The sequence below is a fragment of the Vulpes lagopus genome, chromosome 2 (genome assembly GCF_018345385.1).
Source record: "Vulpes lagopus strain Blue_001 chromosome 2, ASM1834538v1, whole genome shotgun sequence".
Classification (NCBI taxonomy): domain Eukaryota; kingdom Metazoa; phylum Chordata; class Mammalia; order Carnivora; family Canidae; genus Vulpes; species Vulpes lagopus.
Genome location: NC_054825.1, coordinates 72,290,979 through 72,312,555, shown reverse-complemented (window position 1 = coordinate 72,312,555; position 21,577 = coordinate 72,290,979). Strand labels below are relative to the sequence as shown.

The 21,577-nt window shown below is 40.4% G+C and overlaps 1 protein-coding gene across 3 annotated transcripts in view; it reads left to right on the top strand.

The window, feature by feature from the left end:
• The window catches only part of STARD9 (StAR related lipid transfer domain containing 9), a 134,013-nt gene that overhangs the window by 77,932 nt on the left and 34,504 nt on the right, over positions 1 to 21,577 (top strand). For 2 of the 3 annotated variants that reach the window (XM_041744224.1, XM_041744226.1), the window contains exons 9-20: positions 40 to 112; positions 6,159 to 6,226; positions 7,286 to 7,383; positions 7,767 to 7,973; positions 8,156 to 8,253; positions 9,470 to 9,547; positions 9,969 to 10,040; positions 13,017 to 13,196; positions 16,605 to 16,656; positions 16,980 to 17,117; positions 18,101 to 18,183; positions 18,505 to 18,608. In XM_041744224.1, the coding sequence (XP_041600158.1) occupies positions 40 to 112; positions 6,159 to 6,226; positions 7,286 to 7,383; positions 7,767 to 7,973; positions 8,156 to 8,253; positions 9,470 to 9,547; positions 9,969 to 10,040; positions 13,017 to 13,196; positions 16,605 to 16,656; positions 16,980 to 17,117; positions 18,101 to 18,183; positions 18,505 to 18,608 (1,251 nt within the window). The remainder of the gene's footprint in view (positions 1 to 39; positions 113 to 6,158; positions 6,227 to 7,285; positions 7,384 to 7,766; positions 7,974 to 8,155; positions 8,254 to 9,469; positions 9,548 to 9,968; positions 10,041 to 13,016; positions 13,197 to 16,604; positions 16,657 to 16,979; positions 17,118 to 18,100; positions 18,184 to 18,504; positions 18,609 to 21,577) is intronic. The other variant, XM_041744225.1, reaches the window with a different exon arrangement.

Here is a 21,577-nt window from a genome sequence, read left to right as displayed (position 1 = left end):
AACTATACTTATCCTAATTGTTTTCCTTTATGTACACAGAATCACAGCAGCTACTCATATTCATGAGGCCAGCAGCAGATCCCATGCCATCTTCACTATCTACTATACACAGGTTGGTTACCCCTTTATTTGCTTAGATTTCTTCCTTTTCTAGCCCCTTTTGACTGCTTTCTTGTCTTATTTCTTTTCCTTTCTTCATACCTTTCCATTTACTGGTCCTCTCCTATGACCTAATATATAAGGAAGACCTACATACAGTCTACTAAGCTCTACACCAGAAAGAGTAGAGGCAGCTTAATAAAGACTAATCAAAATATCTTCAACTTATATTTTAGTTTTAACATTTCAAAGTACTTTTATATCTGTGTGATTAGTATGAGCATTTAAAACAAGAAGTAGGATTGAAATGAAAATAAACATTATAATGAAAAAGTGGTTTTACTTCTGTTATGATGGAGTGAGGAGGTCAACAAATCCTATCTCCCAAAAGCAACTATAAACTTGAACAAAACTGTCAAAACAACCATTTCTCTGCTCTAAAAATAGACCAGAGTCATATAGTAAACCAAGACATTTATTCAAGAAAACTACTTAATTACAGGTAAGAATAGTACAAATCTGTGGTGTATTGCCTTGGGCTAGTCCCATCCCTGCCTGTCTCTGTCAGTGAAGTAGTTCAATCAGGGAAAGGAAGATGGTGAAAACCATTAATTTTATTACTACCTCTGCTGGAAGAATTCACTTGATTTGGACCATTGTCAGAATGGTGCTCTTGGTGGCAAGCTAACAAGGAAACTAATGACTCCATTAGCCTGAGATTGTGGGTCTCTTTCAGGCAAGAAAAGAACTGACAGATTATTTGGGGATTTAATAGGGAGTTCTGGAAAATGATGCAGCCATAGTGGACTTAATTAGGATTCTTACATACCTTGTATTGAACAGAACTTAAACCTAAAACTGAACTTTTATTGCATTCCCAAGCCCACACGTAGGTCCATCAACAGAGAATAGAGATCTTATTGGCTCGAGGTGTTTGATTATAACTTCTGACCAGTCTTTTGCTGAACACTCAGCTCTGCAGAGGGCGGCCCCAGAAGGCCAAGCTTAGAATTAAAAATGACTAAAGGGAAAAAAATGAAGAGACCTCTTTGACTATAGTATTGCTAGGAAGGCAGATTTTCGAGATTTTTAGGCCAGAGAAACCAAACAACAACCACTACTCAAGAGGAAAAAATTCAGAATTCAGAGTTGGTACAATATATTATCTAAAATGTCTAATATTCAACCAAAAATCGTTAGACATGCATAAGGCAATAAGAAAATATGACCCATGGTCGTGGAGGGGAAAAAAAACAGTAGAAATTGATTCTCAGTTCTCCAGATGTTTGATTTAGCATACAAAGACTTCAAAGCAACTAATGTAAGTATGTTCAAGGAGCTGAAGGAAACCATGTTTAATGAATTAAAGGAAAACATGATGCCAGTGACTCTAGGGAATTTTTATAAAATCATAAACATTGTTTTATAAAATGGGGGTCCTGGAATTGATTTGTGCAATAATGAAACAAAAAAAAAATAGTGGGACTTGAGCAGATATGAGGATGGCAGAAGAATTAGCTAACGTGAACATAGATAAATGGAAATCATCCAGTTTCAAGAAGAATGCATAAAAAAAAAAGATTAAAGAAAAATGTACAGAGCCTCACAGACCTGTTGGACCACAGCAAACGTGTTAATATAAGTGTAATGGGGATCCCAGAAAGAGAAGAGAAAATAGGCATAAGAAAAATTTGAAAAATAGTGGCCAAAAAATTCCAAAAGTTGTTAAAAATCATTAGTGTACAGATACAAGTATTTTAAGAACTCCAAGTAAAATAAACATAAAAAGATCCATACCTAGATACCTCATGGTAAAATTGTTGAAAAATATAAAGAAAATCTTGAATATAGCTAGAGAAAGCGGACTTATGATGTACAAGAGAACAATTACATGATTAATGACCAATTTTTCATCAAACATTGGACCCCAGAAGACAGAGTGTTGAAAGGAAATAACCAAGAATTCTATATGGAGAAAAATTAACTTTCAAAGTGAAGATAAAATAAGAACAGTCCCTAGATAAAAAAAAAAAAAAAAAAAAAAAAAAGAATCGCTAGCAAGCCTATCTTACAAGAAAACCAAATGAAATTTTTCAGGCTGAGAGAAAGCAATATCAGTAACTTAAGTCTACAGGAAGGAGTGAAAAGTTCTGAGAATAGGAAATATGTAGGTTAATATAAAAAGCTACATAAATACATTCTTATGTTTTCTCCCAATTTTATTAAAAATAAGATTGTATAAAAGAATAATTATAGTGCTATATTACATACATCACATATATATACATTGTTACACATATGGCACTAATAGCACAAAGGAGTGAAGAGGAAAAGAAGATGTATTGGAGTAAAGTTTCTATGTTTATAGGAATTATGTTAGTATTTTGAGATTGATCATGATGAGTTGTGATGCATATTGTAATCTGTAGAGCAACTACTAAGAAAGTAACTCAAAAATATAATTCAAAAATTAGAAATTAAAATGGTACACTAAAAATAATTAACACAGAAAAGACAGTGAAGGAAGAACAGCGATGCAAAAAAATACATGAAACATATGGAAAATAAATAGAAAAACAGGTACAATTCTGAATGCATCAATAATTACATTAAGTTGCATGAATGGATAAAAGCAAAACTCAGCTCTACACTGTCTCCAAGAAATGGTCCTTAGATTCAAAGATACAAGTATATTGAAAGTTAAGGGATAGAAAAATATATACCATATAAATAGTAAGCATAAGAGTTAGAGTATTATGTTAATGTCAGGCAAAAATAATTTTTAAGACAAATATGTACTATAGACAAAGAGGGACATTTCATAATGATAAAGGATCCATACATCAAAAAGATCTAACAGTTATAAACGTATGTGCTCCCAACAGCAGAGGTCCAAAATGTAAGAAGGAAAATAACAGAACTGAAAGGAGAAATAATCAAGTCAGTTACAATAGAGATTTCAGTATTTTGCTTTCAGTAGTTGGTAGAACAACTCGGCGGAAATTAGCAAGGAAATAGAAGAATATAGAACATTATTAGCCAGTATGAACTGACATTTGAAGAACTCTTAACATCTACAGAATACATTTTTAAGTGCACATAGACCCTTCTCCAGGGTAAACCATATACCATGTAAAGCTAAAGTATGCAATTACAAGGTAAGTAAGTTATGGGGATATAAAGTACTATTTGATGACTACAGTTAACAATGCTGTATTGTATATTTGAAAGTTGCTGGAAGAGTAGATCTTAAAGTTACCACAAAGGCAAAAAATTTATGATTGTGTGAAGTGGTGGATGTTAACTTACTGTGGTAATCCTTTGGCTATATATATATATATATATATATATAATCATTAAGTTATAGATCTTAAACTTACAATGGTAAGTTTACATTTGTCAGTTACATCTCAAAACTGGAAAAAATAAATGATGGCACATTCAAATTTAAAGTTATCTACCTTAAAAAAAAGACACCTCAATTAATTACATTATGTAGGACTTTAGTTGGATTCTGATTCAAAGAAACTTAAACTGAGTAGGAAACAGTGACTAGATATTTGATGCTGTAAGGAATTGTTGATAATGTCCTAGGAATACTGATTGTGATTGTGTTTTTAAGGGTCTTTATCCTTCAGAGATGTATATTGTAATATTTACAGATGAAATTTTAGTGATGAATTGGCTTTAAAATAATGTGGGTAGGTGAAGTAAGTGGGGGTATAAGCAAAGTGAGACTGGCTACAAGTTATTATTGTTGAAGCTAGGTGACAGGTACCTGAGGATTCATTATACTATTTTTTCTACTGTTATGTATGTTTGGAATTTCTCCTAATACAGTTATTTTTAGGGTAAAAATAAAAGGCTAATCAAGACAGTGTGACGTTAATGTTAAGATAGACAAATAGATCCATGGAACAGTAGGGAGTCCAATAAACCCCTATATATACTGGCAACCGATTTTTCACAAACTTGCAAAGGTAATCAGTGCAGATTGTGTAATCTTTCCAACAAATAGTGATAGGACAAGTGGATATCCGTATGTTAAAACAAAAAACACCACCACCCCACCACAAACAAAACAACTTTGATCCATACCTTGCACTTTATCTAAAAGTTAACTCCAACTAGATCATAGATATAAATGTAAAGCCTGAAACTATTAAACTTGGAGATAACTTTGGAGAACCTTTGTGGTATTGAACTAGGCAAAGGTTGTTTTTTTTTTTTTTTTTAACGTGGCACAAAAGCATAAATTGAACAAAAGAACAAACTGAAATTTGCAGTTGGTCAAAATTTAAAACTTTTCTTTGAAAGACGTTATGAAGAGAATAAAAAGAAAAACAAAGATAGGAAAATTTATTTGTAAAACGTATCTGATAAAGGATTTGTATCCATGATAATATATAGACCTCTAATATATAGGTCTTACTCAGAAGTAAGAAAGCAGCTCAAAAAAGTGGGAAAAAATTTTAAACCAACACTTAACTAAAGAAAATACACAGATGGTAATTAAGCACTTGAAAAAATGCAAACATTATTAATCATTAAGAGACTGTAAGTTAAAATCAAATAAGATACCACTATCCACCTTTTAAAATAGCTAAAATTCGGGCAGCCCAGGTGGTTCAATGGTTTAGCACCACCTTCAGCCCAGGGCCTGATCCTGGAGACCCGGGATTGAGTCCCACGTCAGGTTCCCTGCATGAAGCCTGCTTCTCCCTCTGCCCGTGTCTCTGCCTCTCGCTCTCTCTCTCTCTCTCTCTCTCTCTCTCTGTCTCTCTCTGTCTCTCATGAATTAAAAATAAATAAAATCTTTTAAAAAATAAAATAGCTAAAATTCAAAAGAGTGATTATGCTAAGTCATGGCCTTATATGTAGAAGCTGGAGTTCTCATCCACTATATTACCAGTTGGAATGTAAAGTGAGTGGTACATCTATGGAAAAGAATTTAACAGTTTAAACATGTATCTACCATATAATCCAATTCTGTGTCTAGCTATTTTTCCCAAGAGAAAAGAAATGGTATGTCCATACAAAGACTGGTACTCAAATATTCATAGCAACTTTATTTGTAATTGCTCAAAGCCAGAAACAACTCAAATGACCATGAGGAGGTGAATAAATAAATAAACCCAGTATATTCATATGATGGAATACTATTCATCAATAAAAAAGAGCAAACTCTTGATACATGCCTCAACATGGATGAATCTCAAAATAATTATGCACAGTGAAAGAAGCCAGACAGTGTATGATTCCATTTGTATAAAATATTCTGAGAAGGCAAATTTTATACAGAAAGTTGAGTGGTTGCCTGGGCATAGGAATGGGAATAGATTGATTACATACTGACTTGGGAGAATTTGGGGGGTTATTGGAAATGTTTTAAAACTGGATTTTGGTGGTTAACATACGGATATCCACTTGTCCTGTCACTATTTGTTGGAAAGATTACACAATCTGCATTGATTACCTTTGCAAGTTTGTGAAAAATCGGTTGCCAGTACATATAGGGGTTTATTTAAACATTAAAATAAAATAACAAAACCCCACCCTTAATGTTTTTTTAAAAAAAGGCAAAGTAGTTTTGCTCTTGAGGGCTGGATGCCCCTGAATAGAGAACATAGAGTGCTTGCCCTGGCAAGTTAATAGGCTGTGACTCCAGTTAAGGATAGACAAACCCAGTCAGGGGCCCCAGTCAGGGGCCTGCTGTGGATCTCTACAGATGAGAGTCAGCCCCTAGAAGGGGAGTTGAGCATTTGCCTGCTAAATTGTACTAAAATTGCTGGTACCTCTGAAAATTGTACTCATAAGACTTTGTGGGGAATTGCCCACTTAACTCTGTGGAAGTCTTGCTCATATTTTTGATGAAGTAAGACCCCAGGTCTTACTGATTATCAGACTTTGGGAGCTTATTTAATTCAGAGCACATTCAAATACAGATTTCTTGCGTGATTTGGCTAAAAATCCAGAATACCAGCTTGTTTAGGAGGATGTCTAAAGGGAAAAAATCATGCTGTTCAAATGACAAGCTTTAAATGTGTTTTCTACCTTAGGCAGTCCTGGAGAACAACCTCCCATCTGAAATTGCTAGCAAGATCAACCTTGTGGACCTAGCAGGCAGGTAATTAGGATTTCAAAGCCAAGGGAAATTAATCCCTTGACAATGACCTTGTTCTTGCCCATTTTACAGGGAATCAACTTGTTCCATCCTTTTTCACATTTCAGTCAGCCTGAGAAAATTATTAAAGAAACAAATTTTTGAATGCTATGTTAAGAAATTATAATTTTCAGGGGCTGAAAAAATCTTCAGTGTCAGGGGTTCTAAATCTTAGCTGCCTATTAAAATTACCTGGGCCTTTAAAAATTCTCAGTGCATTGGTTTCACCTCTGATCAAATAAATCACTTTATAGTAATGTCAGAGATAGTGCAGGCATCACTTTTTGAAGCTGCCCAGGTAATTACAGTGTATAGTCAAGATCAAAAACCACTGCTCTAAGTGGAAGTAACTGAGTTAATATACTTTTTTTTCCCCTCTGTCTTAATATTGATTTTATGCAGCCCTATGCAATACTGGGGGGAAAAAAAGGGGAAGAAAGTTTTGAAAAATACTGTGGCATTGAGGACAAGATATGACCTTCTAAGTATTAGAAGAAAGCATGAATTATAGTCACATGTATATTCAGAAAGAAAGTCTTGGGGATAATGTTGCAAAAAAAGTGTGAGGTGAGATAAAGCAAATTTTCTTATTTTAAAACTGCTAAATTATTAATATGATACATCATTCCCTTAAAATTAAGTGTTGTTTCTGTCAGCTGCAACTCTGGCACTTTGAGGGGAAAAATGAAATACTGTCTGGGAGAAACTATTATCAGGCATTTGGAAGTGTGACTTTTCAATATTTCCCATTGACTTAAAAAAGGAATTCAAGACATTGACAGATACCATAAGGCCATAAATAGATGAAATTAATAAATTATTTGATTTCTATTGCCTGAGAAGTGGTGGAATGCCAGTTCGTTACAAGATGATAATACTTTTTTCTGGCACTAAATTCTAAAAAGGATTTATCTTGTGGGCTTTTTACATAATGTACAACATAATGAATAGTGTCTTTCAACAGCATTATAAGGACAGGGTCTTCTTCTTTCTTTTATTTTTGTTTTCATTGATTTTTTTTAGTGAAAGAGCAGATCCCAGTTATTGTAAGGACCGGATTACCGAAGGAGCCAATATCAACAAGTCTCTTGTGACTCTGGGAATTGTTATCTCCACCTTAGGTATTTTGCTTATGGACTGGATCATCAGAGTGGGAGGGAGACTTTGGAAAATAATTTTATGAAATAGGGTAGACATTTACAAGGTTCTTTTTTATAAAGTTACCTCTGATGAGGACATGAAAATTGATACTTGTTTGCAGTTGAGGACACTGTGATCATTATCCCATCCCATCTCATTTCAAGAAGGGAGACTGAAAAATCATGTGGCTCACATAGTCTGTCTTGAGTCCAAAATCAAATTCAGGATTCAAACTGGCATCCGATCATGCAGAGAGGGATTACAAAGTGTGATATTTACATTTATGTTCCCCAGCCATTGTTTTAATGCATGTGTTTCACAATTCCTTTCTTCTTACACTTTTATTATTTTGTTGTCTTTAAAGCCCAGAATTCTCAAGCATTCAGCAGCTGCCAAAGCCTCAACAGTGCAGCCAGTGATGGTGACAGTGGGATCCCTAGCTCTCCTTCAGGGACCAGCAGTGGAGCAGGGCCTTCCCGGAGGCAGTCTTACATCCCATACCGGGACTCCGTGTTGACCTGGCTGCTGAAGGACAGTCTTGGAGGCAACTCCAAAACAATCATGGTTGCCAGTGAGTGGGAGGCTGGAGCAGGTTCTGTGTTAGGACTGGTATTCTACCTCAGAGAAAGGGCCGTGGCCACCCATTTCATTAAGGGTGTCATAACACAGCATGGACAATAGCAATAAAGGCAAGTGGTTACAGGCTGGGTCGGAAGGGCTGGCATGGTTTTTAACTTTCTCCTTCTACCTCAGCTGTGTCTCCTGCACACACTAGCTACAGTGAGACCATGAGCACACTAAGATATGCATCCAATGCCAAACACATCATCAACAAGCCACGGGTAAATGAGGTGAGACTTTCACTTGGAGTCTTGGTCTGGTATTGTTTACACTAAGTTCTTTTATTCTTTCATTGATCTCTTTCTTTTCACCCTCACCCCTACTTGCATGACTTCTCCAAATGAAAATAGAGTGAAATTCTTTCTTTTGGTGTCATACCCTTCTCTCATATCTCTACTGACTTCATTCAGTTGCCTTTCTGAATAATTTATTTTAGATATTTCTCTGAGAACATCCCTTTTAAGATCTGTGGTATACCACTGCCACCCTAAGGAATATTATTTAAAAGTCTCTGTGTTCTCGGCTTTTGTTTCGAATTTATATTGACGTATGCTTGTATTTTATTTCTCTTCTGTGCAAACTGCAACAACTTCTCTGTTTTGGGCTACAAGAAGGATATAAGGAATTTATTAGTTTAAAAAAAAGGAATTGGGATCCCTGGGTGGCGCAGCGGTTTGGCGCCTGCCTTTGGCCCAGGGCGCGATCCTGGAGACCCAGGATCGAATCCCACATCGGGCTCCCGGTGCATGGAGCCTGCTTCTCCCTCTGCCTGTGTCTCTGCCTCTCTCTCTCTCTCTCTCTGTGACTATCATAAAATAAAAAATTAAAAAAAAAAAAAATTAAAAAAAAATATAAAAAAAAAAATAAAAATAAAAAAATAAAAAAAAGGAATTTATTAGTTTTGAAAAGTTGAGTAATAATGAGAAAATTTTAAAAATTCCTTATCTGCTTTGCAATGAAAAGTTTCAGGGCAGGGATTGCAAACTGGTGGCCAGCCTATATAGCCTGTCTGTGGACTGTTTTAAAATTAAAAGGCAGTGTATTTAGGTAGGTATAAATTTAGTTTTATTACAGGAAGATCGGCATCTACTACCTACACTTGCACTGGCACTTGCGTTACCTGTCAACCTCCTGCTCAAGTGCAGCAATTCTCATACTTAAGTGTATATCAGAATCACCACTTGGAGGGTTGGTTAAACCACAGCTGAGCCCCAGCCCTCAAGAGTTTCTGATTTGGTAGGTATTGAGAGGGTGGGGGAGCAGAATTTGCATTTCTAACAAGTTCTTAAGTGAAGTTGATGTGATTCTGGGACCTTACTTTGAGAAGACTGCCTCAAGTTACTCCAAAGTGGTAAACCACTTTTTCCAAACTAATTCTCTATAGCATCTTAGAGATGGTTGAAGCCTAGTATCAATCTTTGTGAAACCAAGTTCTTTATGTTTCAGGATGCAAATGTAAAATTGATCAGAGAACTCAGGGAGGAGATTAGAAGACTAAAAGCCATGCTGCTGAACTTCGAACTGGTATTCAGGCAATCAGAACTTTTCTGTACCCCAAACCTCCTTTTCTTCTGCATAGAATCTGAGTCCTGCTGCATTCTGTGTTTTTGATTAAGTGACACTTGTGGAACAGAGGCAGGAGCAAAGACAGGACATGGATTATTCTGATTATCGGAGTAGTTTCAGATGGGGTGGGCATCCTCACTATATTTTCTTTGTTGTCCAAAAGGTATTTGCTTAAGTGGCCCTTATTTTGTGTGTAGGTGGATTCAAGGAATGGGGTCCTCCAGAAAAATTTGAGTTTTCCTTCTTTGTACCAGTGTGAACCCCAATATTTAAGCTTCTGATTGTTTCTGATTTAAATCATAGTATTTTTTATCTGCCCCTCTCTTCCTTCATAAGAGTAAGGATGAGACCCACAAAGCACATATTTCTCTTTGTGCAGAGAAACTTCAATCCACTGAATGAGGAAAGGGATGAGAATCTGAAAGAACTGGTTCTCCAAAATGAATTGAAGGTGGGTATATTGGGTGGACACAGTTAAGCTTTACATCACCCTGATAGTAGGTCTCATCTCCCTCCATTATTCCTTTTTTTTTTTTTTTTAGATTTTATTTATTCATGAAAGTTAGAGAGAGGCACAGACACAGGCATAGAGAGAAGCAGGCTCCTCACAGGGGGCCCAGTGGGGACTCAATCCCCGGACCAGAATCATGCCCTGAGCCAAAGGCAAACCAAACTTAACCACTGAGCCACCCAGGTGTCCTTCCATTCATTATTCCTGAGTCAGGGCTGTTTCCTTGTCAGGGCACAGGTTCTGTTTAGTCTAGAGATAGTTTTTGTCTTCATTGAGCTTTGAGTGGGGAATGAGTTTGCCCTAGGGGCTGGTGACTGGCTTTCTTTGTTTTGTTCTCTTAGGGTTCATGATAACTCCCTCTGGATAGGGAGTGTAGCCTAGAAAATAAAAATTGTTTTCTAGTCAGTAAATCAATTGACTGACATGTATTCATTGAGTACTAAATAGGTGCTCAGCGTGATGCTTCAAAAGGTCCAAAAAGTTCGTTCTTTCAGGTGGCTTGCAGTTGAGTTGGAAACACATTTAGGGAATGGTTAAATGTAGTGAACTATATGAGTTATATGAAGAGAGCTTAGGGAAGGGAGAATTCATTATGGCTTAGAATTTTCAGTGGAGGTATCACAGTGCTGAAGCTGGAGGATAGAGAACTTGAACTAGACCTTGAAAGATCAGTAGAGTGTGTTAGATAGGAAGAAAGGGGTAAGACATTTTGGGTGAAGGTGGGATAATATCAGCAGAGCCATGGAACTGGAAGGATAAACTGGTGTGGGAGGCTATGTGGAAGCACACAGTATGAGGAAGACTGAGCTGACTAGAAAACATGCTCATGGTAGAGTTTAGTAAAGGTAAGGTTAGGGACAGTTTAGAAGGTTTGAACTTGACATTCACAATATTACTCATGGCTTCTTGAACCAGATTGGTGACATAATAAAGGCGTATATTGAGAAATTAATATGAAAGTTGTGGGTAGGATGAATTGAAGGGAAGGAAGATTGGAAGCAGAGAGATAACCAGGAGAGAGAGTAATTTTGTGACCCCATGAGGGTAAGGATAGACATTTGGGGAGGTTAGATTAAATTATGATTCCTGGAGACATTTATAAGGAAGAAATGTCAAGCATTATTGTGTGACAGGTTAGATTTAGATATGACAACCGCATATCCCAATTCCCAGTATTCTGTTGCATCATCTGTATACATTATAAAGTATCCTGGCTATGTCAATATTTTGTTACCCAAACTAAACTTTAAGACTACATCACACATCCGGACATTTCTCAAAAATTCTATATTTAAATATATGTTCTAATTTTTGGTTCAGAATATATCACACCTATATACATAAAAGATGAAGTACAGAGCCAAAATCATTCATGCTCATTAGCAGTTTTATATATTTTGACAGACCTTGTCTTGAATCTGCCACTTGCTGGCCTGATGACCTTAGGCAGCATAGGAGTGTGTGATGAAAACCAGCCAGAAGGGGAAGTGTGTTCAGTGGTACCTCCAGGTAGCTGAGCCAGGCAGGCTAAACTGTAAGCCAGAGTGCCTTGCTGCTCACCTTTGCTAGGTCCTAATCCATGGGTACCCTGTAGTCTTATTCTTTGCAGACTTCAAGTCAATGATTATAACATTAAAAGTAACATTTCTTGGGTAAAACACTTGTGCCTGAACTTGGCATACTTAGTTTTTTCTCAAGTATCCATTTTCTGAGAAAAGTACTTAACTGGACCCAGGTCCTTTTCTTGGGCTTCCTCAGTTCTTCCATTCCCAGAATAACTTCCCTGCCTAGGAAATTTCCACCAAAAGAAGAAAAAAACCACCTTGCATTCAACACTGTTCATTCACGTTCCCCAGGTGGCCTTAGCTTAAGGCCTCTAACTTGCTATATTATATTATATTATATATGATATTAATATATATATATATATTTTAGAGAGGGAAGTGGATAGAGACAGAGGGAGAGGGAGAGAGGTTTGTTTTTTTTTAAAGATTTTATTTATTCATGAGAGACACACAGAGAAAGAGGCAGAGACACAGGCAGAGGGAGAAGCAAGCTCTATGCAGGGAGCCCTATGTGGAACTCTATCCTAGGACTGTGGGATCACACCCCAAGCCAAAGGCAGATGTTCAACCACTGAGCGACCCAGGCGTCCCAGAGATTCTTAAGTAGGCTCCACACCTAGTGCAGAGCCCAATGTGGAACCCAGTCTTATAACCCTGAGATCATGACTTGAGATGAAATCAAGAGTCAGATGCTTAACCCACTGAACCACCCAGGTGCCCCTACATATCGTTTTTTTTTAAAGGATTTTATTTATTTATTCATGAGAGATATAGACCCCTACATATTTTTAAAACTCTGTTCCTGATATATAGTAAGCCTCAGTATTTTATTGTTGTTGCTACATGTTCCTTCAGACCAGTTTCTTACAGTCTTTGTTTTATCTGAGGAGATTCCTCTTGGTGCTTTGTATATCTTTGAGCCCCATACAAGCTTATATTAGGATTTGAGGTTCTGCACCTTGGGAAAGAAGTGTTGGCTCATAAAAGGATCCCTAGTATGTATCATATGGAAAAGGAATAGGGAAAGGGAAATTATAAACATAGACATATGACTAACACATCAATTAATGAAAATAACATATATGGAATTTTTTTCAAGTTACAGAAATAATACATGCTTGTTGCAGAAAACTTTAAAAATTAACACTGAGGGAGTTGCTATTTATAAAAGTAACACTTGCTTATTGAAGAGCTGTTAGAAAACACAACTCACAGAGGAGGCACAAGGGAGCTTTGAATAATAACAGGAAAGGCAGGAAGGAATGCCATGAGCAATCAGGCCAGGATGACTTCTGACCTTAATTTTGCTCTACCTGCGGGGTGTCTGAAACCGCCTCCTCTATCTCTGTAGATAGACCATCTGACTAAAGACTGGACCCAGAAGTGGAATGAGTGGAAGGCCCTTGTGGAGAATTACAGAGTGGACATCAACAGGAGGAGGGCTGGGGTAGTCATTGACTCCAGCCTGCCACACCTAATGGCCTTGGAGGACGATGTACTTAGCACAGGTGTCGTGCTCTATCATCTCAAGGTGAGCAGGCTGGTGCATTCCCTCTTTTCCTGAGCCACTGGCCCCAGAGATCACCGAGGGAGAAGCCAAGGACAGTGACCAGGCATCTGTGAATTGAGCCAGATGTCACAGAATTGCCTTCAGGTTTGCCTTCAGGAAACTGGGCTAGCCAGCCAATCATGATTCATTTGCTTTTGTGTGATTAGAGTAGAAGACGAAATCAGAACAATTATTTGTTTTTCTGTGGCTGCTACTGTTGCTCTTATATAACTTACTTTTGTTCTCTGTGATTTAATCTCATTTTAAAGTAAGAATAATACTTCTTATATTCCTTTTCTGGCTTTCTAAAGCACAGGAGTGCAGGCATGGAGGTGAAATCCTAACCTTGAAATACCACGGACATTCCCGAGCTCCGTACATTCAGGCTGCTCACAAATGGCTTTCAAAAGCTAAAGAGGGGATCAAAGATCTGAAAGTTTCCTTCTATTTTTTTTATTTTTATTATTATTATTTATTTATTTATTTATGATAGTCACAGAGAGAGAGAGAGAGAGACAGAGACAGAGACATAGACAGAGGGAGAAGCAGGCTCCATGCACCGGGAGTCCGACATGGGATTCGATCCCGGGTCTCCAGGATCGCGCCCTGGGCCAAAGGCAGGCGCCAAACCGCTGCGCCAGGGATCCCTGAAAGTTTCCTTCTAATACCTTCCCATTCTTCAACTCTCAAGTCAGCAAAAAGTGCACCTTCTGCTTCTCCCTTACTAGGTTTACCAGGGATAGAAGAGAGGAGAAAAAAGGTAGATGCAGAAAGCTTAAAGAAAGCATGAGAGCCCAGAGGGCTGGTGGACCAGCAGGGTGGGGCAGGGCACAATATGCAGCTGTCCAAGAACAATGAAATGAAGCTTCTGCCTTCCAAGAAGGACCTGGATCGCAGGGTTCTTTGTCACATAGAGCCAAGTCCTCATTTCTAAATGAAGCATTTTGAGAGTTAGTCCCTATTAGTAGGTAAGTCATATCCTGTCCTCATCAAAAATGTCTTCCAATAGAAGGACAGGCCCTGTGGATGGCAGAACATACTTTATATGACCAAAATCCCTAGGTTCACTGAAAATCCAGTCTTCATTCTCCTAATTGTCCCCAGCTGCCATTTGAAAGGAACAGTTTATGGGGAATATATAATGCTGCTCCTATCCCTGGAGAAATCTGGCTCCTAATGCTGCAGTGCACATGGTAGTGAGATATTAGCAGAGCTCATCTTAGGATAAGCCCTCTGGGAAGCTGTCAGAGACTGAGCCTCTCAGAAAGTTAAAGTAGCTTATGTTCAACAGAGTGAGTATAAATTAGCTCAGTGAAAATGCCTTGGGCAGAAGTGTCTGTTACCTAAATAACAGATCTAAATATCAAAGGCTATCTGTCAAATCCTTCCATTAGTCAGAACCACAGAAGTTGGAGGTCTGGAAGAGACCAGGTGGATTAAAATGGTTAATATTTGAGTAGAACTAATCTGCTGTGTTGATTGGGTGCAGAGCAAGCAGATGAAGCTAGAAGTCCAGTGGTAGAGCTCAGGGTGGCTAAAGGACGGGGCTGAGATTGAATCAGAGACAAGAGATGAGTGCAGGCCTCATCTGAAATGTAGGAGTGCTGGTTTTCATTGTGGGGCCCATGTGTACTGAGGGTAGTGCCCCCTCCTTGATGCATTTCCAGTGAACCTGAGGGATGAGGGTTCAGTCTAGTTCTAATCCTGGCATTTCTGCGGGATTTATATGCACCCTTTTTCTCACTTTTTGTTTAGTTCATGGTTTGGGTAATAGTATGGCAGTAATTGCTCAAGAATCTCTGTGTTTTTTGTTTGCATTGCTCTCTTGATTATAGACCTGGAACTAATCTCTAACAATACCCAGGAAGCTTTTTTCCCTTGGGTCACCTGGAGAAGTAGCTTGGGTGGGAAGATGACAGAGGAAAGGTGGGCAGAACAACAGGTTTCCAGTATCCTGGACTTCATTCTCCTAATTGCCCTGTGCTGCTAACTGCATAAGTAAGCAGAGGGGACAGCAAGCACAGGCATCGACTAAACCCATGTTAAATGAGATGCCACTGTGTTTTGTGGTGATTTATGCCCTTAGATGTAGAAGTTGTGATATGCGGTGACCTTATCTTTTTGTAAGGAATGCATTTCATCATCAGGGCTGACCCTGAACTGGCAGGAGGAGTCTTAACTCCTTTTCCTCAGATTTGTTTGGTGGTGTTTGTAGAGGCCAGCATCCATTTGTTTGTGTGGTCCTCAGTGGCTGAGCAGGAAAGTCTAGGCTTTGCCTCTCTGTGCAAACCCAGTAAGGCCAGAGTCTCATTCATTACTTCCAGGAGCCTGCCTTGTCACCAGCTATTTTAAGGGAGCTGCAAGGGCTTCCCCTTTCTGAATGCTAACAGTGAAACCTAGTGGGGAACACTCTGGTTACTTCAAAGCCATCAGCTACTAGGGAGAAGTAGTATGGTGAGATTGAACAAGCTTGGGCTCAGGCCCAGAGAGACCTCAATTCTAGCCATGACTCTCCTATTTAGTATGTGGGTTCCCTGCCCATCAGTTTCAGATTCTTCATATATAAAAGGGGGATAATAATATTTTAGGTTGTTTAAGGATTAAATAAGAGATGTTTATCAAGTACTCAGCATAATTCCTGGGACATAGTGGATGGTTATTTAATGCATGATAAATATGTATCTAAACTCAACATCTCTATTGTCATGTTGCTGCCTTCCCCAGAGCTATGCGTTCTTAAAAGAATTGCCATAATCCAAGGACCAAGAGGCCCTGTCCTTTACTTACCCAGTAATTCATTTATGCTAACTCCATTTTCCCCTCCTCTCTTATACTTTCTTCCAGTCCTTTTTGATTCTAGATATGCTTTTCTCCTAGTTGTGCTTTATTCTTCTTAGAACATGGTATCTATCGAACTTCTTCTATGGACCAAGAAGGTAAAAATCCTGTGCTTCCATGCATCTTCATAGAATGTGTGTCTCTTTGAGACTAAATGGACCAAACTTGGATTACACCAACCTTAGTCCCTGGAGGAAAATTCTGCCTATGTGCCCACTTCCTCAGACTAGAAAATCTCTGGCCAGTGGCCATAGCTAATTCCCTAACATCAGGCTGTGAGACAGAAAGGAGCTTGCCAGCGCTTGTTGGCTTTGCAAAGAGCTGGTTCTGTTTTCTTACATATTGTCTGCCCCTGCCTTCTCAGGGGCTTCCTAGGCTGCAGTGAGTGGGCAGAGCAGTCAGAACAACCTGGACCAAAGCTGAGAGGTGGTATGGAAAATGCCAGAGTGGGTGTGGGGAGACAGCGATAACACTCCAGCCGGTGGACTCTGCTTTGGGGGTAGGCTGTGTCCCTTTTTATTCTTGTTAAAAGGGCTTTGTTTCTCCCTTTAGGAGGGGACAACAAAAATAGGAAGGATTGACTCAGAACAGGAACAGGATATTGGTAAGTGATAGAATATTTGAGTCTGACACTGGCAGGTACTCATGCCTAACCAGTCTCTTAAGAGAAACCTGCTGATGCTCTGGGAGGAAGGAATCTTTGAAGATCAAGAGGCTGTTCCTCTTTTGCTGCTATGATGTGGGTGTGCGTCAGAGACATGATAGGAGGAGACCCACATGGTGGGAGGATCCAGGTCTGGGTGGTTTCAGGTGGTGGCTCTTCTCTCTTGTCATAATGTAAGATCTTCCAGAGTGGATTCTGATCTCATAGAAAGGGTGTTTCTCTGGGTTGTCTCCCCACCCCATTAACCTCCATCTCTTGTGTAGTCCTGCAGGGGCAATGGATTGAGAGAGATCACTGCACTATCACCAGTGCCTGTGGGGTAGTCATTCTGCGGCCGGCCCGTGGGGCCCGCTGCACAGTCAATGGCCGGGAGGTCACTGCCTCCTGTCGTCTCACCCAAGGTAAGACTGCTTGTAGCCCTCTTTATGCCAGAATGAGTGATGGACTCACTCCATTCTCATGGGCCAAACCCAGAGAGCTTAGTGGAGCAGGCTTTAAAGATGGGACACCCAGTCCCATTTCTCCGCAGACATCTCTGCACCCAGAGATCTGAAGATTTCCTAATACCACTCTCTTCCCATAAACAAGGAAGCCCCAATTCCAGGGTCCCAGGGTAAAGAATGATTCTCTGAAATTTGTACCTATGTTTGTTACCTCTGTGTCCTTGGGGGGAGTCCCTGAACCTCAGTTCTCTCATCTGTAAAAGAGCAGTAAGAGGTTTGTTGTGAGGATTGAATGAGTTAGTTCATGTGATCTTCACAGTGTCCTTGGCACCTAGTAAATACTTATTATCATTATTACTATTACTACTCTTGTTGATCTATTCAAATTCTGTCTCTCCTCAAAGGCTGAGCTTAGATTCCTACTCTTCCATGAAACATTCCCTCACTATTCCACAGGGAATCCATTTTGCTTTCCCTTGGAGTAGTAGAACTCCTGTTCATTTTGTTAATTCAGTATATACACTGTGCAATAACCAATTACTCTTACCTAATTTATCAACTTGTTGAGGGCAGGATTTTGTCTCCCAGAAAGGTGCTCTGCACATGGTATGTACTCAAAACGTGAACTATGGGGGTGCCTGGGTGCCTCAGACAGTTAAGCATCTGCCTTAGGCTTAGGTCATGATCCCAGGGTTCTGAGATCAAGCCCTGGGTCAGGCTCCCTGCTCAGCAGGGGGTCTGTTTCTCCCTCCCTCTCTGCTCTTCCCTTGCTTGTGCTCTCTGGCTCTCTCTCTGTCAAATAAATAAGTAGACAGAAAGAAAATAAATAAGTAAATATTTATATATATAAAATATGTATGTATAAATATATATGTAAATATTTTTAAAAACAACATAAAAAATGTGAGCTGTTGATGAATTCTCATCTGTCTTTGCCACAGGAGCAGTCATAACCCTGGGGAAAGCGCAGAAGTTCCGATTCAACCACCCGGCAGAGGCCGCTGTCCTGCGGCAGAGAAGGCAGGTTAGTGTGCTATGTTTTCAAGGTGACTACCAGCCTCCCTGGTTCTCCTTTTTTTTTTTTTTTTTAAAGATTTTATTTATTTATTCATGAGAGACACAGAGAGAGAGAGGGAGAGAGAGAAGCAGGCTCCATGCAGGGAGCCTGACATGAGACTCGATCCCCGGTGTCCAGGATCACACCCTGGACTGAAGGCGGTGCTAAACCACTGAGCCACCCGGGCTGCCCCCCTGGTTCTCTTTTTTGAGGGACAAGTTTGAGCTTTGGTCCTCTTGGAGTAGAGATGATGACAGCAATCTCACTGCTTTTCTTCTTCATTCCTAGGTTGGAGAGGCTGTCGGTGGCAGTGGCTCTTTGGAATGGTTGGACTTGGATGGAGATGTCACTACCTCCCGGTTGGGTATTAGCCCTTTGCTTTGGAAGAAAAGGTGAAAAACATGTGCTCATTTTGCTGTGGTACCTATTGTTCTTACTTCTTCGTTCATTACAACATGGAGTAGTGGGGTAGGGGAGGTGAGTGTAGCAGCAAAGCTCTGAATGAGGCCTGTGCAAGTGTTTGAGAGATCTTGAGCTAGCTGTGTAGCTTGTAGTTGTTAGGGAAGCAGTCTTGGCCCTCATGCATTTCCTCTTCAGTATTGCAACTGTCTTCATCACTGAAAGGAGTATATCACTGGATGTTTCATATGACCACTTGCCTCTGTCAAGATTTGAATGTGACATGATCTTACATACCTTTGAAATTGCTTCTGAGCTTACCTCCCTGTATTCCCCTTTAAATTCTAGACTGTCTGTATGTGGTCTCACAGGGTGTGACAACTTCCAGGACCATTGGCTTCCTCCAAATTTTTAAAGATAATGTGGGACTGAATCTTTTTTTTTTTTTCTCTCGATGCCAGTGGTCCTGAACTACACATAAGAGGGTCAGAAACTCCAGGAACAATATGCAAATATCTTGAGGTTCTGCCCTTTCATACCCACTTCACCTGCATTGTGACCACAGAAGCATGGAGTCAAAGTCATATATGTGATTGGTGGCAACTACTTTTCTTCATAGTCATTCTTGATCCATTTCTACATAGAATGCCCTCCCAGATCTATGTCTCATAGGTCTGATACTGGGAACAGTGGTGTCCCTCCTGTAAGTCAAAGCAGCCTCTGACTTGGGGACATTCTGTAGATAATGTCAGCAGGAGACTCGGGGTCTGTGAAACCACTGGTGGTGGGAGGCTGCCCAGCACCATGAGCATGGGGCTCTGGGAGGGTTATAATGGCCCTTTCCTTCAGAGGGATCTAGCTGCTCTTTTCTCAGGCCAGGAGCATTTTTTGGCAACTGATGGCAGTCTTGGGTCTGACCTTAGTGGTGAGGGGTATTGGCTGTAGGATTAGAGGTGCTATGATGGAGGGAGCATCAACAGCAAGTTCCTCACATGCAGGCTACTAAGGACCAAAGGATGAGGCAGGGTCTAAGGCAGAATGGCCCCAGTGTTTCATGACTGAGGCCTCTGTGGGGTCACAGGGAAACTGGGAGAGATGATATAAGTGGAGCGTATCAAGGACAAGGCAGACTAAGGAGCGGCCGGAGCTTTTGTTTTGTTAGAGTGTAGTCATGAAAGAAGGCCTCGTCTCAGGGCAGGTTTTTGATGGGAAGACACATAGGAGCTCTTTCCTAGAGTTCACAGGTATATGGAGAACAACTCTGCAACTTAATGAGCTGTGATACTGAAGAGTTGCACCGGAGTTAGATAAAGCTGCTTACATCATGAGTTTCTGAAGTAAAAGCTGTGTGTGGCCTTAGGCAAGTTATTGAGTCTCTGAGTCTGTTCGTTCACATCTAAGTAAAGTAAAAATAAAGTCCAAGTAAAGATACTACCATCTGTCTCCAGGAAATCCTTGTGATAGGGGCTGAAAAAGCAAGTACACATGGAGTGCTTTTCCCTCTACTTGACACTGCCAGCCCTGCCGCTGGAGGCCTGTGTGCCAAGCTGCCCGGGCACACAACCTCCCTTTGATTTTCATGCCTCCTACCTTGTCCTTGTCCCAGCTGGGCTATCCACCCCAGAGAACACTGGTCTTTTCCAGCTCTCTTTAGGTCTTCTTGGGCTCTCTAGCCCCATGGGCACTGACGTGACCTTTCAGTAACACCAAGAATGCACCCTTTCATTCAGAGAGGGATAGGAGAATCAAGGCCTCTCCAACTCCCTGCCTCCACTCTTCAGCACTAGCTCCAGGAGCCTGTTGGCTGGGCTGGTCCTATGTAGCTACCGCTACCGTAGCTAGCATCTGTGTGCCAGCCCTTGCTGGAAGGGAAGTGGTGTGGGGCTCAAGCCTGTGATGGGCAGAGGGACTGGGGAAGGAACCCGTGAGAGAGGAGAAATCTCCATGTTGTCACCTGGGCTCCCAGACTGGGTTTGTGATTGTGTCTCCATGAGAGTCTCATCTGCTCTGGTGGAGTTAGCTCTGAATCCTCCCCTTGCCTAGAATTTTCTTCCCTCATTTTTCTCTGTGAAGGAGCACTCATAGGGAATCTGCAAAGCTAGAGCTAACTCCAGAGCCAAAGGAATTGGACAGCCTGCCTCTTTTTTTCCCTTTGCAGCAGTGATCTAGACCAGAGAGGAGTTTGTCCTTGAAAACCAATTTTTGCATTTTCCCCTTTGGAATTTTGGGGGCTTAACCTTAAGCACTTAGAGCCTAGGAGACCCTGTTGCTGCTGCCACTGCCACTGCTGCCTTAGTGAGTACACACTGCTGCATTCTGCTACAGAAGCTGTCAGACCTTGAAGCAGCTGGGAGGGCCAGGAGAGAGAGTAGGGGAGGGCATGATGGAGTCCTGGCAAGCAGGTGACCAAGCAGCAGTGGGGAGATGCTGGAGTCACCCAAGATGAAAGGTAGTCATCTGATAGAGACAGAGGTCCTTGGCTGGCAGGTAACTGAAGACTTGCCAGAAGTAATCGACCCAGATATGTAACATAAGGTTGGTATTTTTTTTTTCCACCTGCTTTCTGGGAGATGAATGATGTGTTTAGCAGAGGAGCCATTTTTCAGTCTGATGGCATGTGGCATCTCAGGTGAATGTGCTGGGTCTATCGTGATCATACCAGACAGCTTCCCCGTGCAGATCTTGGTACTGTTCAGGAAGCTGCATTGGATCTGCAGAAACTGGCTAGCTGCTGGGGGAAGAGTAGAGGGAATCCTCTCCTGTGGAGAAGCAAATTGTGAATCTGAGGGTTGGGAGACAGGGAGAGAAGGAAGCTGTGAATACTCTCTGGGAATTAAGAATACAGATACCCTTCTTGCTCTTTGCATCTGATAGTCTGGGCTTTAGCTTGGTTTGTCTAAGACCCTTTGACAGTCATGTTTGTAATTCAGCCATATCTGTGGTCAGACAAAATTTGGATTAG